At 52.6% G+C, this 16,934-nt stretch overlaps 1 protein-coding gene across 5 annotated transcripts in view; it reads left to right on the top strand.

Moving 5' to 3' along the window:
• Positions 1-16,934, top strand: part of NCOA1 (nuclear receptor coactivator 1) — a 184,977-nt gene that overhangs the window by 150,838 nt on the left and 17,205 nt on the right. For all 5 annotated transcript variants that reach the window (XM_052809163.1, XM_052809161.1, XM_052809162.1 and 2 more), the window contains 7 exons: positions 1,706-1,883; positions 3,652-3,831; positions 5,064-5,159; positions 6,020-6,160; positions 7,022-7,169; positions 7,861-9,205; positions 14,389-14,572. In XM_052809163.1, coding sequence (XP_052665123.1) covers positions 1,706-1,883; positions 3,652-3,831; positions 5,064-5,159; positions 6,020-6,160; positions 7,022-7,169; positions 7,861-9,205; positions 14,389-14,572 — 2,272 coding nt within the window. The remainder of the gene's footprint in view (positions 1-1,705; positions 1,884-3,651; positions 3,832-5,063; positions 5,160-6,019; positions 6,161-7,021; positions 7,170-7,860; positions 9,206-14,388; positions 14,573-16,934) is intronic.

Below are 16,934 nucleotides of genomic sequence, written 5' to 3'. Positions count from 1 at the left end.
GCATGTTTGGAAGAGTGTAAATCAGCCATCAGCCTTCTCAAGGGCTTCTCACACAAGCACTGGGCTCTGCAGCTCTGAGCTTATTTTGTAGCACCAGAAAGCATTACGTCCCCGGTACCATGGCAGTGAATTAAAAACCTTGATGGTGTCCTTGTTAAAATAAGCAGATCTCCCCATGTTGTATGATTGGGTCTGGGTCACACTTGTCCTCCTCCATTTGATTGCAGTGCTGAATTTGCCACTTGCATCCTAAATGCATGAAAAAACCTGTTATTCTGCATGATGCAAAGGCTCTGTCATTCTTGGGCTGTAATTAAACAAATTGGGCATATGCTTAATTTCAGCGGATTGCCAAATTAGAACCTTTCTGACTTCAGCTCTGGCCCTTGGAAGAGGACTGTTCCTCCTCCACTGGCACCATCCTTAGTGGCAGGGAAGTCCTTAGCAGAGGAGGTTGCAGACCAGAGATAGGGATTTGATGTATGGACTGTTCGGTGGATAAGGAATTGGCTGAGTGGTCGCATCCAGAGAGCAGTGGTCAACGGCTCAAATGCCGGATGGAGATCAGTAACGAGTGGTGTCCCTCAGGGGTCTGTACTGGCACCAGTACTGTTTAATATCTTCATCAATGATGTAGACAGTGGGATCGAGTGCCCCCTCAGCAAATTTGCAGATGACACCAAGCTGAGTGGGGTGGTTGACACACCTGAGGGATGGGATGCCATCCAGAGGGACCTGGACAAGCTCAAGACGTGGGTCTGTGTGAACCTCCTGAGGTTCAACAAGGCCAAGTGCAAGGTCCTGCACGTGGGTCAGGGCAACCCCCGCTATCAACACGGGCTGGAGGCTGAAGGGATCAAGAGCAGCCCTGCAGAGAAGGACTTGGGGGGACTGGTGGGTGAAAAGCTGGATGTGACCCAGCAATGTGCGCTGGCAGCCCAGAAAGCCAACCGTGTCCTGGGCTGCATCCCAAGCAGCATGGCCAGCAGGTCGAGGGAGGGGATTCTGCCCCTCTGCTCCGATCGGGTGAGACCCCACCTGGAGTCCTGCGTCCAGCGCTGGGGTCCTCAGCACAGGACAGACATGGACCTGTTGGAGCGGGTCCAGAGGAGGGACACAGGTGATCCAAGGGCTGGAACACCTCTGCTATGAGGACAGGCTGAGAGAGTTGGGGTTGTTCAGCCTGGAGAAGAGAAGGCTCCAGGGAGACCTTACAGCAGCCTGCCAGTACCTAAAGGGGGCTTATAGGAAAGATGGGGACAGACTTTTTACAAGGGTATGTAGTGATAGGACAAGAGGTAATGGTTTTAAACTAAAAGACGGGAGATTCAGACTACATATAAGGAAGACATGTTTTACGCTGAGGGTGGTGAGACACTAGCCCAGGTTGCCCAGAGAGGTGGTCGATGCCCCATCCCTGGAACCATTCATGGTCAGGTTGGACGGGGCAACCTGATCTAGTGGAATATGTCCCTGCCCATGGCAGGGGGTTGGACTAGATAACCTTTAAAGGTGCCTTCCAACCCAAACCATTCTGCTATTCTATGTGTTTAAGAAAATGCAGTTATTTGATCACTACTATAATATAGAGTGGGGATGAAACTGAGGTGCAAGAGGCAGAGGAAGGTTGCCCATGGTCATGGAGCATCTTGACCTGCTCCAGGACCCATTGCCCACACGCTGCCCAGGTTTACTCCCCTTACAGGCGTTGGATGGCTTCTTCTTCGTTGTGAACCGCGAAGGGAGGATCGTCTTCGTCTCTGAGAACGTGACCAGCTACCTGGGTTATAACCAGGAGGAGCTCATGAACACCAGTGTCTACAGCATCCTGCACGTGGGAGATCACGCCGAGTTTGTCAAGAACTTGTTGCCAAAGTCTCTAGGTAAGAAAACCCTTGAGGTGGGGGTTTTTATCAGCTGGTGCTCGGAGAGTGCTGTCGAAAATGCTGTTGTGTCTTCAGTGAAGCTGGCCCTTGTATATATATTTTTATATATATTATTTATATATATTATTATTTTTTATATTGTGTACTGTGAAATTCAGAGATATACCCAAGACAGGTAATAATCCATAAACCTTTGCCTAGTGAAATACATCCTACCAGTGAGATATCAATATTAGATTTTTGAATAAACAGCTGGCGGATGACAATATTCAAGTCATCTTCCCTTTGTCTTTCTTTACTAAGAAAACTTTTGCCTTCGACTTTGGCTCATGGGTGGGAAGAACCAACTCATCTCACCAAAGTGAGGGGCACATGTAGGAGCTTTAGGGAAATGAGGAGGAGGATTTCAAGGTGTTGATTTGGGAGACTGAGTCTGTTGGCTTATCCCAGTTCATTTAGGATGTCCTCCCAGCTGGAGGGAGGATTGTCCCCAGCTGGTTTCAGAGCCCATCAGTATTTTGCCAGGTACCTAGCATAGGGATATGCTGCATCTTGGGTGTGACAGGAGGTCATGGTGCAAGTGGTGAGCTCGCGATGGGCCCCCACACTGGGAAAATGAACAGTTGTGAGGATGGGAGGAAGCATCACGTGGTGAAGGCACTTGCAGGGTGTTGGAAGCAACCAAAGCAGAAGGTTTTATTTGTTGACTGGAGGTGAGCATCCTCTGGGTGGCTAACGTGGGTGAGACATCACTGATTCCTCATCCACTCACACCTTTGAAGAAACGCAAAAGGAAGATGCACCTTTTCAAGTAGCTTGACTTAAAAATAGGGTTTTTTTTTTAAATTCACACTTGTCTTCCTTCTGGGTAAATACAGTGATGTCTTAAACCATCTAAATCTATGGGCACTCATCAGTTTGAGCCCACAGAGGTTCAGGCATCGTCTTTTCCCTGTGGTTACCCAGTTTAAGGCTGGGCATTTTGCCTTTCCTTGGATGTTACAAGCCCCTCAGCTCTTCCTGTACATCGGGTTGCATGAAAGCTTCAAAATCTGCTGGTGGCAAAATCATTTGGGTTGAATACGGATATCCACGGAGATGTTGTAGAGGGCTAGCAAAATCAGCCAGCTGGTACCCAGAGGTTTTTGGGAAAAGCCAGGTTATAGAAAAAAAAACAAAGAGGAAGGTTTTCACTGCTGTGGTACCGGAAGATCTCGCTGCTGACTTAGCCCAGAAATGAGGAGGAAGAAAAGAAAAAATTCATTTCTATGGAGATGCTCAGCTGGACTTGCTGGAAGAGTCCTGTGAGCATTGCTTCGAGGGGATTTCAAGTACAACAGCAAGAGGCAGGAGCCCTCCCAAGCTCTGGAAGTGACTGAGAGACACCGTGCCTCAGTTTCCCTGCCCATAAGATGGAGATGATAGCACCTACCAGCAATGTAGGGAACAATCCATAAATGTCAGCACGATGACATGCTGATCTCATTTGGAGTTGTAGGTGCTCTCAGGGCCCGGCTGGGAGCGTCGGTCTGGGCACGGGGTCTTTAGGAGGTCTGAAGGAGCCCCGAGGGCTGGCAGGGAGGGCTCTGCCCCCAGCTCTGCTCGCAGCTCGCCCCTGAGCTGAGCAGCAGGCTGCTTTCTTCCCCCATGCCGGCACTTTTCCTTCTGTCCCCTTATCCAAGGGGTTCTCGGGAAGTCGGGGGGGGGATGTGGGCACGGCGCAGCTCCTAACAACTCCTCTTCTCCTGCGTTCTCCATCCCCCAGTAAATGGAGTTCCTTGGCCTCAAGAAGCGACCAGGCGCAACAGCCATACCTTCAGCTGCAGGATGTTGATCCGGCCGCCTGACGAGCCGGGCACGGAGAACCAGGAGGCTCGTCAGCGCTACGAGGTGATGCAGTGCTTCACCGTCTCCCAGCCCAAGTCCTTCAAGGAGGAAGGAGAAGGTAGGGGAGAGCATCTTCTGCTTCCGACCCTGCGTTCGGGCAGGGCAGGCAGGAGGAGGAGCGGGGTGGGGATGGCAGTGCAGGCAGGAGGAGGAGGAACAGGATGGGAATTGCAGTGCAGGCAGGAGGAGGACCGGGATGGGGATGGCAGGGCAGGCAGGAGGAGGAGCAGGATGGGAATGTCAGTGCAGGCAGGAAGAGGACTGGGGTGGTAACGGCAGTGCGGGCAGGAGGACCAGGGTAGGGACAGCAGTGCAGGCAGGAGGAGGACCAAGGCAGGGACCAGGGCAGGCAGGAGGAGGAGCAGGGTAGGGATGGCAGTGCAGGAAGGAGGAGGACCGGGGTGGTAATGGTGGTGCAGGCAGGAGGATGACCAGCCCCCACGCTGCAGGGCTGCCTGGGGGGGCTGGTTATTCCTGGCCCGGCATGGGGGAGAACCCAGGGGAGATGCCTGAAGTTCGCTGTGGCTTCTCACTCTCCCCTTCCCCTCCGAGCTGATGCCCTCCAGCCATTCCATCTTCCCTGGCCCTCCGAGCTGCCTCCAGGACTGCTTACAGTCGGTATTCCTTAAGGAAGGAGCAGTATTTCATTACCCACCAAAGCCCGTTGGCTGCAGCACCTTCTCAGGGAGTGACGTGGGTGCTGGACACCCCACCTTGTGCCTTCACCACTGCCAGACCACGGTGCCGCCCACACATTTTTGGGCTGAATTGGCTGCCTGCAGGCAGATCTCTGCCCAAGGATTTGGGACGGGCGGGGTTTCCCCGGCGCCATGGGAGTCGTTGCTTTCCTGCAAGTGCCCTAACTCTCCTTTCAGTGTCCCAGCTATTATTTTCCAGCGCATTAGCTGGATTAATCCATTGCGGTTTACACAGGAGATCATGACTGGAAGGAATAAATTATGGTATTTTATGACCAAATACTTTGCCTGAAGCCGACAGTTGCTGGCTTTTAGTGCTGACTTTTATTGTACGATACTGCCAGATCCGCGAAGCCTTTACAATTAATTTCTCCAAGCACTGGAAACCTCTTTTCCAGCAAATTTTATAGAGTTTAGACAGAGCCTATTTGCTTTGAAAGGCCGGAGGATTGCTCGGGGTAAACACTTCCAGGGCAGGACGTGGCAATCAAGCTCAGCAGTGGTATTTTAATTAAAATTTTCGATTGCAAGTGGTGGTTGTAACATCTGATTTTCATGTTCTCGGTCCCTTCTCCTTCTCCCGCTTTGGCAGATTTCCAGTCATGTCTGATATGCATCGCGAGACGATTACCTCGACCGGCAGCCGTCACCCCTTCTGAATCCTTCGTGACCAAGCAAGACACCACAGGTAACGTCCCAGTGATGCCAGGGAGTCCTGGCTCTGGAGGAATTGTTGTCCCTGGGGCTCAGAGGCCAGCAATGCAGTGCAGGACCCCATAGCATGAGCATGGTCCAGTCCTTTTCAAATGGCAGCGCTGCCTGCTAGGACTGTTGTGGTTGACACCTCAACTGGAGGCACCTCAACTGAGTTTACACCTCAACTGATCCAATACACCAGACTTGCACCCTGCACGCAGCCCCTCTCTGCTCCGTTGGATTTTGGGGGCTGTTGAGGTTTCTGATTGATGGGGATGATACAGTCATCACCTTTCAGACTCAGGTTTGCCCTTGGCCAAATATTACTTTCTAGCCATTCTGATGACCTTCTTTCTGGTAATCATTACCCTGGACTTCCCTGCAGCCTGAAAATACTTAATGAACATTTTCTCTGCTCGCTGCTCCCCGCCATGGCTGTAAAACAGCTGGCAAAGCTGCCTGGTGTTTCATGTCGAGGGAGAAAGCAGGCAGCAGGTCCTGCTTGGAGGACCTCCTGTTGTGGGCAAGGTGGCTGGTAGGGTGTCCACCTGGATGAGGGTGTGAATCTGGGGACCCCAGCCTTGGAGTGGCAAGGGTCCCTTCGCACGAAGGTGCTTCTTGTTGGGTTTCACATCCACTTCGGCTGGCCAAAGTGTGCGTAGAGGTTGGTGCGTGCTCCAGAGCAAACTCCTCGAACCTCCACCTCCTTCTGGAGGACCTCCTTGCATGCTCCTGCCGCTGCTGTCTGACGCAAACAGGACATGGCTTCATTTTCCACATTTATGGACCTATTTGTGCTGAGGGACTTCTCATGCTCTGCTTGAGTAAGGTGGCTTCTCTCTCTCTGCCCAGGTAAAATCATCTCCATTGATACCAGTTCCCTGAGAGCCGCCGGCAGGACAGGCTGGGAGGATTTAGTGCGGAAATGCATCTACGCTTTCTTCCAGCCGCAGGGCAGAGAGCCATCTTACGCCAAACAGCTCTTTCAAGAAGGTAACGGGCTCCTCTTCCTCGCTGGCATGCTCTCCTGCCAAGCAGCGGGAGCTACAGGGAGAAGCCGGGGCATGGTCCTCTTTGCTGGATAAATGCTGTCTGGAAAAATAAATGCTGCAATAATAATCACAAAGTGACAAAAAGAGAGGGGAAAGGGCTGAGTAACGCTGAAGGAGCTCCTCCAGCCGGGAGGTTCCCTCTCACCTTTCAGGAAATACAGAATTGAGACAAATAGTAGCTAAAAATGATTATTTTAAATTTTTTTTCCTGTGCCATCCACAAACGCCATCCCCAGTGTCTAAGCAGAAGAAACAGGAGCTCTTTTGTGAGCATCTTTGTTCTGTTGGCTCTTTTGTGAGCATCTTTGCTGTGTTGGCAAGGATGCTCACAACAGGGACGGGAAAGCTAGACGTGGGAGCAGGAGGTCGCTGAGCCTCCAGAGAGCTGTAACTCTGCCAGGGTTGCAGCAACAGCATCCTGCTGCACCTTCCCAGCCTGGCTGGGCTTCATCAGCTTGTATGTTGTATGCTGGTGATTGAGTGATTGCACCTTCAGAAGCTCTGAGCACTCAAGAACAGTGCTTAGATTTAGATTTACCCACTGCAGGACACGGCTTTGGAGCTGGAGAAGCAGCTGGGAGGATTTCTGTGCCACCATGGTTATTCGTACTCCTCTTATTTTCTGGGTCTACGGGGTTAGCCAACATGCAGTGTGTGGTTTTGTTTGCTGGGAAGGTGGTTGTCCCAGGCAGATTCTTCCTCTCCTGTGCTCCCTCCCTCCTCCTCCTGGTGCTTGTAGGGTGTTGCAGGTTCTGGCTTGAGTTTCTAAGGGGGTTGATGTGTTCCTGGTTGTCTCCTTCAGTGATGACACGCGGCACGGCCTTCAGCCCCTCGTACCGATTCACCCTGAGCGACGGGACGGTGCTTAGTGCCCACACCAAGTGCAAGCTCTGCTACCCCTCCAGCCCAGAGATGCAGCCCTTCATCATGGGCATCCACGTCATCGACAGGTACGTCCCCACCCCGCCGCTACCGAGCTGTGCCAGCACCTGGGTGGGCGATTCAGGAATTAAAGTGTCTTCCCTACAGTGGAAAGAGTATCCACTGGTGGTCTGCAGTGCTGGTTTGGAGATGTGATCCTCGTGGGGAATCTGGCAGCTCTGTTGCTCTTGATTATTCTTGTTTTGCAAAGAGGTGGCCCCAGGAGTTCAGTTGGAGGTTTATAGACGTGCTTCACATTTCTGCCTTGCCCTGGAGAACTTAAAATATTTGGGGAGGGAGAGGCTCTGACAGACTGGCAGGACAGGGAGATGTGAGGCTCTGAAGCTGAGTCGTGCTGGGGAAACGCGAGGGGGCTGGGGCAGAGGGGAATGCTGTTGGAGCATGGTTGTCCTCCAGCCATGTGGGAACAGAAGATCCAGAGAAGGTGATGCCTTCGGGGTTTAGCTGGTGAGCAGCCATGATCCCGAGCAGTCACGTTTCTGGTGAGATGCTAAAGCTGCTGCACTCCATCCGTGTGACTGAAGTGGATCCAGAAGCACTGGTGGAGATGGGAAGGCTGGGACCCCCAGAGCTTGCGAGCTGCTGCTCTCCAGGCTTCAGAGCTCTGCAGCATGGACGGGGGGCAGGAGCTGCCTGAGCGACACTAAAGGTCTGGGCAAAGCCTCTTGTGACTTTTCCTCTCCTTTTCGTCTCCCGCAGGGATCACGGCATGCTCTCACCGCAGGAGAACACTAACTCTGCAATGTCCCTTCCCCGGGTCAGTCCCTCGCTGAACCCCAGCATCTCCCCGGGGCAAGGCATGGCCCTGCCGCCCTCCATCCCTCCCTCCAACGGCAGCATGTTGGCCACCAACGTGAACCAGCAGCCAGGCGCCGGCCTCCATAACAGCAACTCCAGCACCAGCCAAACCAGCTTTGGATGTTCACCTGGGAACCAGATAGGAGCCAACGTTGCCTTAAGCCAGGGACAAGCCGGTCCCCAGAACAGTAACCACACTTTGAACCTCAATAGCTCCCCCATGAATAGTCCAGGGATTACCCCACCGCAGTTCATGTCCCCGAGGCATCGGGTCAGCCCAGGGTTGGTGCCCAGACCCAGAGTGCCCAGCAATCCCTTCTCACCCACCATGCCCACCATGCACTCCCCCGTGGGCATGGCCAACAGCGGCAGTGGGGGCAGCTGTGGCACCGGTGGCACCAGACCCTTTCCCAGTGCCCCCATAAACTCTATGCAGGGGCTGACCGAAGGTCCCAGCACGCCAGTGGGCTACTCCACGCCACCCCCTGTGCTGAGACAGCTCAGCTCCCAGAGCTCGCCCGGCCGCCTCGCCATGCAACCCATGAAAGCGGAGTCGAAGGACAGCAAAGAGATCGCCTCCATCCTGAGCGAGATGATCCAGTCGGACGGCGGTTCGGGGGATGGCAAACCGCTGGACTCAGGCATGCTGCACGCCGGTGACAGGCTTTCGGAGGGGGACAGCAAGTGCTCCCAAGCCACCAGCCATAAGCTGGTCCAGCTCCTGGCCACCACGGCGGAGCAGCAGCTTCGACACGCCGATGCGGACACAAGCTGCAAAGATTCGTTAGCCTGCGCGGGCACTGCCGGCACCTTGGCCTCCAGCAACCCTCCCAGCAGCACCTGCCCTTCCTCCCATAGCTCACTGACCGAGCGGCACAAAATTTTGCATAGACTCCTTCAGGAGGGCAGCCCTTCCGATATTACCACCCTGGCCATGGAGCACGAGAAGAAGGAGAACACCCCAAACCCCACCACCACCCCCACGGCTCAGAGCCAGCTGCCGGGCACCCCGGACATCAAACTGGAGCCGGATGCGCTGAAGAAAAAAGACGTCAAGGATCACCAGCTCCTGCGCTATCTGCTGGACAAGGATGAGAAGGAGCTTGCTGCAGCCCCAGCGCTGACCCTGGATGATGTGAAGGTGAAGGTGGAGAAGACAGAGCAGATGGAGCCCTGTAACACGGCACCGGTGCCGCTCGCCAAACCTCCTGCCACGGAGGAGGTCAAGCTGGAGACGCAGGGCCAGGTGAGTTGACCCATCTGCATCCGTGCTGGTGGGATGCTCTTGACAAGTCGTGTTTTGGGGGCAGTTTCCCCCAAACCTGCTGGCGTGCTCTCTCTGCAGCAAGGCGGTGGGGCTGGGAGAAGTGGGGGGGGGATGTCCTGTGGCTGCCACAGCCTTCTGCGCTGGTGCCACCCTCTCCAGTGCTGGTGCCACCCTCTCCAGCGCTGATGCCACCTGCTCCAATACTGGTGCCACCTGCTCCAGCACTGGTGCCACCTTCTCCAGCAGCAGTGCTATCCCCTTTTGTCCAGATGCTTCACGTTTTGGCAGCTCAGATCTTCAAGGCGGTGGGGGGAAGGGAGAAACTTTACTGAGGTGTATAAAAATCAGAAAGAAACCTGGCACATCACTGCAGGTAGTGGGCTTGAGTGAGGAGACCACGTGCGTGTTGTCATGCAAAAAGGTTCTTAATTCTGCATCTTTGGGCACATTCAGGGTTTGTGTCCCAGGGAATTTTCAATCCCTTGCCCTCTTGTTGGCTGAGATTAGCAATTATACGGGCCTTTTAGTTATCCTAAAAGTATTATTAAATTGAATAATCCAGTGACAGATCTCTGCAATAGAGATTTGGGTGTATAAATATTCATTACATGCAGCTATGAATAGAAGAGATTTCTTATTTTTGAAAGCCAGGGGAGATGGTAACATGGATAAGGCTGCTTAATCCTTTTTAAGCAAAGAGAAGAGAGCGGCTGACATGAAGAGGAGGGCTGATCGCCTGCTTACTGACTGCGGCAAATAAGGCTGCCGGCGTTTGGAGATATGGGATGAATAACAGAGCGCTTGGAGAGCCTCGAATGACAAATGCACAATAAGTCTCTTAAAAAGGTTAAGGGCTCAGTTGGCTTGGGAGTCGCGGTCGGTTATCCTATAGGCGAGTGGGAATCAAACTCCTTATCTCTTTCTATAACGTACTTTCCTGGTGTCGTCTGCTTGCTGGATGGTACGTCCTCCCCCATCATCTCCCATTTGAGATCCGTCATCTAGATTAACGTGCCTCTGGATGAGGGAGACCCAAGGCAAGACGCGCTTATTTTGGGAGGCGCATGGGAGCTTTCAGGTGGGCAGTGAACCTGGTACCCACCAGTGAGCTGGGTCCCCACCGCGGTGCTCCTGCAGAAGGCACAGCCTCCTGCCCGGAGATGCACGGGCTCTCATACGGAGCTGCCCCCATCTGCTTTCACGAAGCTGGGAGCGTGTCGGGGAGCATGGTTGTAGCCAAAATTAGGCAAAATGCTGGGGCACGGGAAGAGCTTTGCTTGCCTGGTCTCCCAGACATCCATGTGCAGGATTCACTCGCCGGCTGGGGGTGCAGGCAGGCACTTTGCTGATCATCCGTGATGGTTCCAGGTACTCCATCCTTTGGAGAGGGCAGAAAGCCCTATTAATTAAACGAGGCTATGCTAGCTAATTGTGCTCTGCTTGCAAACAGGCACTCAGAGCTTGGATGACTCAAGCCTGGATGTGTTTATAAGCCCCTCTCCTGCACTGTTGGAAGCAGCCGAGCATTTTTTAGGCTCCTTCGTGGCTTTTCAGTTCCAAGTATCCCTCCCCAGGCAGCTGGAGAGCGTGAGGATTATATGTTGGACCATACTGAGTGCTTCCAAAGAGTTAATAAAAGAGGCTGGAGCGGGTTTGCGGAGTCTTAAAATGCATTTTCTGAGGAGTGAACAACGCTTCACTGCTCCGCAGCTAAGGACAGAGTTTCATTTCCACGTGTTTTCTGTTACAGGCTGCTTTGGTGTGGTGTGGGGAGAGGGAGCTGCCATTTCAAATAAAATCTAGCACTTGCTAGATTTTTGTTTTCTTGTGTGTTTATTTTAAGAATCAAAATGTCACTTAGGAACAACATTAATTGTGGGGCAGGCTCTGCAGCTCACCTTCAGCCTTGAAGGAATTAGTTGCTTTCCAGATTTATCCTAAAGAAACGCTCTGGGTTTGCTCAGAGCCACCTGTTTGTGGGGTGAGAACAAAAAATATTTGGGTAGGGCTTGGGAAAGAGCTAATAGGAATTAGAAGAGTTAAAGAAAAATGGAAGGAAAATAATAAGCAAGGTTTTGGAAGGGCTCTTCATCGTTGTGCTTCAAGGTATGAGCTGGACTTCAACTAGGTGAAGAGGAAACTTTTCTTCAGATTGTCTTCTATCTGCCCTTGAGCAGGATGCTGGGGAGGAGGCAGCGCTGCCTGCACGTGGGAGCGCTCAGCTCCCTCCACCGTCCACACACATGGACGTGGAGTCCAAAGAGAAGTCATGGATGACCCATCATTGAAAGCATTCAAGCTCAGGTTGGATGGGGCTTTGAGCAACCTGATCTACTGGAAGGTGTCCCTGCCCACAGCAGGGGGTTGGACTGGATGGTCTTTGAAGGTCCCTTCCAACCCAAACCATTCTGTGATTCCATGAAAAATAAAGTTTTACCTTCTTTTTCGTTTGCTTTTTTGGTTTCTGAATCTACATTTCAGCTTGTTTTTGCAAGCAGGGTAGAATCCTTCTCGAAAAGAAGAAAAAAAGAGGAGTGATGACAGAGAGCCAGAGATCCTTATGGAAATAGCTGCCTCCAGGAACCAGGGCTCCACAGAAAATTCAGATGATCTGAAGTTTGCAATAAAATCGTGGGATTATTTAATTGGTGCAAGAATTTCATTGCCCAAGTGGCTTGGGAGAAGTGCCTCCGCTTCATGGGAAGGTCTAGCCAGGGATGAAGGTTGGCTGAGTGGGTACCACCTGGAAGCATCTCTGTCTTCGCCAGGCTGATTTCACGCGTAGGGCATCCTATGAGCCAGCTGGGCGAGCGATGAAGGGCAGAGATGAGGCGCTGTCCCTTGGTTTGCCTTTTGGTTGGCTCTGATTTTGGAACCTTGTTTCTGCCAGGAGCTGGAGGTTTGGGGAAGAAGAAGCTGTTCAGAAATATTCAGCCACCCTGAGCCTCCATCCCTCGCGCCGTGGGTTTTCTCACCCATTTGGGGACAGAAATAGGTTGTGGAGATCTGAGCCTTCTCCGAGCAAGACTGGATGGCCTGAGCTGGTCCAGCCCTCCATTACCGTTCATTTTCTAGACGTGGAGGAGAAATAAAATACCCATTAAAGTGGGCACAGATTCCAGGTGCAAGTTTGGGTGCTCCAGAAAACAACTGATAAGCACCCTGCTCCCACCACGTGTCCTTCATTCCCACCTCTTTGTCCTCCAACCTCTTCACAAACCCAACGAGCAAAGCAAGAACTTCACTGCTCCCGTTTTATCTCCGCTTAATGTCTGGTTTGGGTGCACACAGCTCCCTCTGTGCCCTTCTTCTCCTTCTGCCTCCAAAATGACCTCCCTGCAGGAGGAGATGAAGTTGAGAAGATGTATTTCTGCCGTATCATGGATGTCTCCCATTCGCCTCAGTTCTCTTCCTTTTGCAAACCTGAGCTTTAAAGAAATTCTGCTTGGTTGAGAAATTACATTTTTTGGAAGAGTTGAGACATGCAAACTTCTGCTGCAGGACTTGAATTTGCTGCATTTAATTCTCTCTGTGAGCCTGGGTTTAGGAGGATATTCTGCTTCTCAGGGCTCTGGGGTTAGGATTTGATGGAAGGGATATGGGGGAAAAGAAAAAGACTGGTTAGTCTGTTATAAATTGTAATATTGATGCCTGCTGCTCGCGGAGCACTTTTCATCATCAGCGTTGTCTAAATACCATGTAATTCACAAAATGCCGCTGTAGAGGAAAAAAAGCACGTGACCTGTCATGTATATTAAAAATACCAATTCATCTACCCAGGTGCTACCATGAGACTGTAGGAAAGGGGAAAAAAGAGTGGTGAAGGTCAAGAAGGAAATCTGTGCCATGGCAGGGAGCGTGAGCGGGGTCTGGGCTTGTGGTTTCAATGGAGCCACCATTGTTGGAGGGTCCATCCCAAGGTTGAGCTTCCCACAGCCGCCCCGGGCTTTGTCCTCGCGATGCGCCGACCTGTGCATTGTGGAGGTGAAACTGGAAGCAGCTGCAGTGGCGATTGGGATTGCCACCGGTTTGGAGGATTTTAGCTGAGATATGAAATCTTTCCAGCTAGGATTTAGAGAGAAACTTCCCGCGATTTCTTCTGGCAAGGGACAAAGCTGTCACCTTGGTGAGAGGTCTTTAACGCTGCACCGTCAGCCGGGGAAGTGCAGAGGCATCCCAGGGATGCCCAAGCAAGCAGCCTCCCGGCTATTTATCCCGGGCAGGGGCTGTCGGCTGCAGCCTCACGTCTCAGCTGATGGCAGAGCCTCTCGTCAAAGCCAGGGTACCAGTTCCTCCCAGATTTCTCCATCTTCTCCAGACTGGAGCATCGTTCCCTCTATCAAATATAAAGATTTTCCATAGCGCTATCAAGTTATCTATTAATTACCCCGTGTTAATGGCCAGGCTTTCACTAACGCTGGGGGGGGGCTCTTCTGGAAGTGGTATGTGTCCTTAGATTTTAAAGCATTTAGCTTCCCTTGAGATATTTTTCTTTTTAGCCAAAGCTCATTTATCTCAGCCCCTTTAATCCCAACCTGCTGCTTTACAGCGCTGCTATTACAGCCACTGGTGCAAATCCCTTTCCCAGTAACTTTCCCATTTATTTGAGTCCCCGGGCTAAACATCTACTCTTCCGCTCTTAGCCATGATGAAGGCTGGAAAAGCTGAATGACATTTTACTACCCCATTGAGGGTAATTATATGCCCGAGGCCGGCGTCAGCTTTGGGCACTTGTTCCAAAAAGTCACTTCTGTTTCTTAGAAAAGACCATTTTTTTATTATTATCATTTCAGTGTAAGCATGTGTATATTAATAAAGCAAATTATGTCCCATTTTAAAACAGCTGGAGGTTATATATACCGTTAATAATTATGCTAATTGCACCATGTGAGCATCTCAAAGCTGCTGCCGAGGACCGGGCTCCGGGGTGGGGACCCATGTGCGGTGGGGGACAGTCCTTGTCCTCCCAGGGTCTGCATCTAGCCGGGCAGAGGATGCAGGGCTGGTTCTCTATCCATGTGAGATGCTCGGTGTTTCGGCAAGTGAAGGGTTGGCGAGAGCAGCGTTGGGGGGCTACGTACATGTGAAAACAGCGCTTGGTCTCGCTGATGCTGTGTTTGGGCTGAATCACCCACCTGTGGGGTTTTTTTTTCCTTCCTTAGTTTGCTGCTGAACTGGAGCAGCTGGACCAGCTCCTGCCCTCGCTGGAGAAGGCGGCTCAGCTGCCCGGCTTGTGCGGACCAGAGAGAAGCGAGAGCGGCGTGACCAGCGTCGCCGTCAAACCGGAGATGCTGGCAGCCCCCCTGCAGCCCAGCACCGCTGCCAGAGCCCCCACGGGACTCAACCGTACGTGTCCACCCCCGGGAAATGCCAGCGCTCGCCCCCCAAATTGGGTCCTTGCTGGGCAGTGGGAGGGGAGACTCTTCTCCATCACCGGCTCTGCTGGGGTACCACCATCCTGGATCTGGCCGCGGTGATGCTCTGGGGGACCTAGGCTTTGCAGGCTGGTGCAAGGCTGGTGGCAGCGAGCCCTGTGGTCCCCCTGCAAACAGCCGTGATGGGAGTAAGAGGACAGGATACAGTCCCCCCAAGATGCGTGCTTGGTCACAAGGGAGCAGGCAGGCTCACCCAGAGGTGTTTGAGGTTTCAAAGCAGCACTGTTGCTTCCAGACAGGGATTTGAGACTTAATAGACTTGGGTGCAGCATCAGGACCTCTTTTTTAGGCAACAACAACAAAAAAAAAGACCTGATTTTTTTCCAAAGTGAGCAGTTTTACCAAAGAAAAAATTAAGATTTCTCTCCTGAAGGAGCCTGCAGGCAAATAATAAATTCAGAATACATGTTAACGTAGCAAAAGCATACATGGACCTCATGGCTGGAGGCTCAAGCTGGGGCTCCTCGGGATGGGCTTCCCCAGGCTGGGCGGTAACAGAGACACAGCTATTCCCAGCTAACCACCCGCATCCGCCACAGGGAAAGCAAGCTTTTACCAATTGCAGCAGAAACTTGCCCAAATAACTGCACCCAGTGGTTCCTGCCATCACAGCATGCTTGGTCAGAGCCCACATCACGCACTTGCCATGATGGATGTCCCCGTGCCAGCCCCAAGACCCACGGCGCGAGGGATGCTCGCCTGTCCCCTTTGGTACTACGTCGTCCCTGGGGCAGTATGCCAGAGCCGGTCCCAGCCCTGTGGTGCTTTTCCTGTCCTGTGCTTGACTTTTCATGGATATAATTATCAGTTGCATCCCCCGTATCACTGCCGCTGCAAATCACGCTGAGTCTTGAATGCTGAAGTGCAGCTTCTAGAGCAGAGGGAAGGAAGAGCGAGCAGCAATACAGGGCCCAGTATAAACCAGTTAGCTGCTGGTCCACGTCCTACCCGGGGAGGGATAATCCTCCTGTTACTTATTCAGCAAATGCAGATGAGGAGGTTTTGGGTCCCAGCCCAGCAAGAAGCCTGCGAGGCGGCTCTGGCAGGCAGGGCTGGGATATTTTCGGAGGACTCGGGTTGCAGAAGTGGAGCCTTTAAAAGGGTAGGAGCATCGTAGCAGAAGGAAAAGCAACACGGTGGTGTAAGCATGGCCAAAATGGTGCTGTGAAGTGGGGTGAAGCTCACCTGGGAGGCTGGGTTTGCAGTGGGCTCTCAGGGGGGACCCCCCGAGGGCGGCGCAGCATCACACTGCCAAGCAATGGCTTGCAGGTCTCTAACCCCCACAAAAAACCCTCTGCGAGCTGCAAGCAGGCTCTGGAGCAAAGTGCTATGGGCTGAAACATCTCCCTTCCTGCAGTAAATCATAGGGGAAGAGTTTGGGGTCTCATAAATTGGAGTATCGGCTAAAAGAAGATGTACAGGGCAGGGCGTAAGAGATGGATGTGGGAAGGGTGATGAGTGATGGCTGCATTGAGCCCAGAGGCATCGGGGAGCCGTGCTGTGCCTTCCCTCCATCGGGGAAATGTCTGGTGAAAAGAAGCTGTCCGCCCCATAGCTGTAGGCGTGGACCGATTCGCCCATCACCTCCGAGCTGAATTCATCATTAGGCTTATTGCTCAAGCCTAATAGTTCCTTGCCAAGGACCCTCTTGTCCCCAGGGCTGAGACAGTTGGTACCTTCGGCAGCAGGGACACTTGTAATGCTCTGACATAATTAAGAGCAGGGATTATTGCCTTTGGAGGAAAGGGAATCCTGCATCCAAGTTAAGAGCGAGGAGGAGGCTGAGCACGTTTACGGCAGGGGCTGCAGTGCGAGTGCTTGAAATGCCAGCTGCTGCCCTCCTGGGTTACAGCGTCTAAAATAGCAGTTACCGCCGAGGAGATCCACCACGAGCCTCGCTGAAGGCGCTGCCGTTGGGTTTTAACTTGTGTGGGGCGGCAGCAGTGCACCCCTAAGCCGGTCCCCGAGGATTTGGAGATGCTCCTGGCTGGGAGAGGGGTTGCCGTGGCTGGTGGCCACCGGCTTGCAAGTTCAACATGAGTATTTAAGACGTGCTCCCTGATGGCAAACTGCAGCTGAACTTGCAAAAACCCTATCTAAATAAAAATCAGAATAATGTGAGGCTTAACGACATCGTTTTAATTGATTTAAAGCCAGCAGGTGATAGATGAGAGCTGCACAGGCAGGAAGGCAGCACAGGGAGCATCGCTGCTGAGGCTTCCCTCTAGCTGCCAGGCGTAAGGGAGGCACGGCTCCTGTGCCAGGGTCATCCC

Source organism: Harpia harpyja, chromosome 15 (genome assembly GCF_026419915.1).
Source record: "Harpia harpyja isolate bHarHar1 chromosome 15, bHarHar1 primary haplotype, whole genome shotgun sequence".
NCBI classification, from domain to species: Eukaryota; Metazoa; Chordata; class Aves; order Accipitriformes; family Accipitridae; genus Harpia; species Harpia harpyja.
This window is presented reverse-complemented; position numbering and strand designations above follow the sequence as displayed.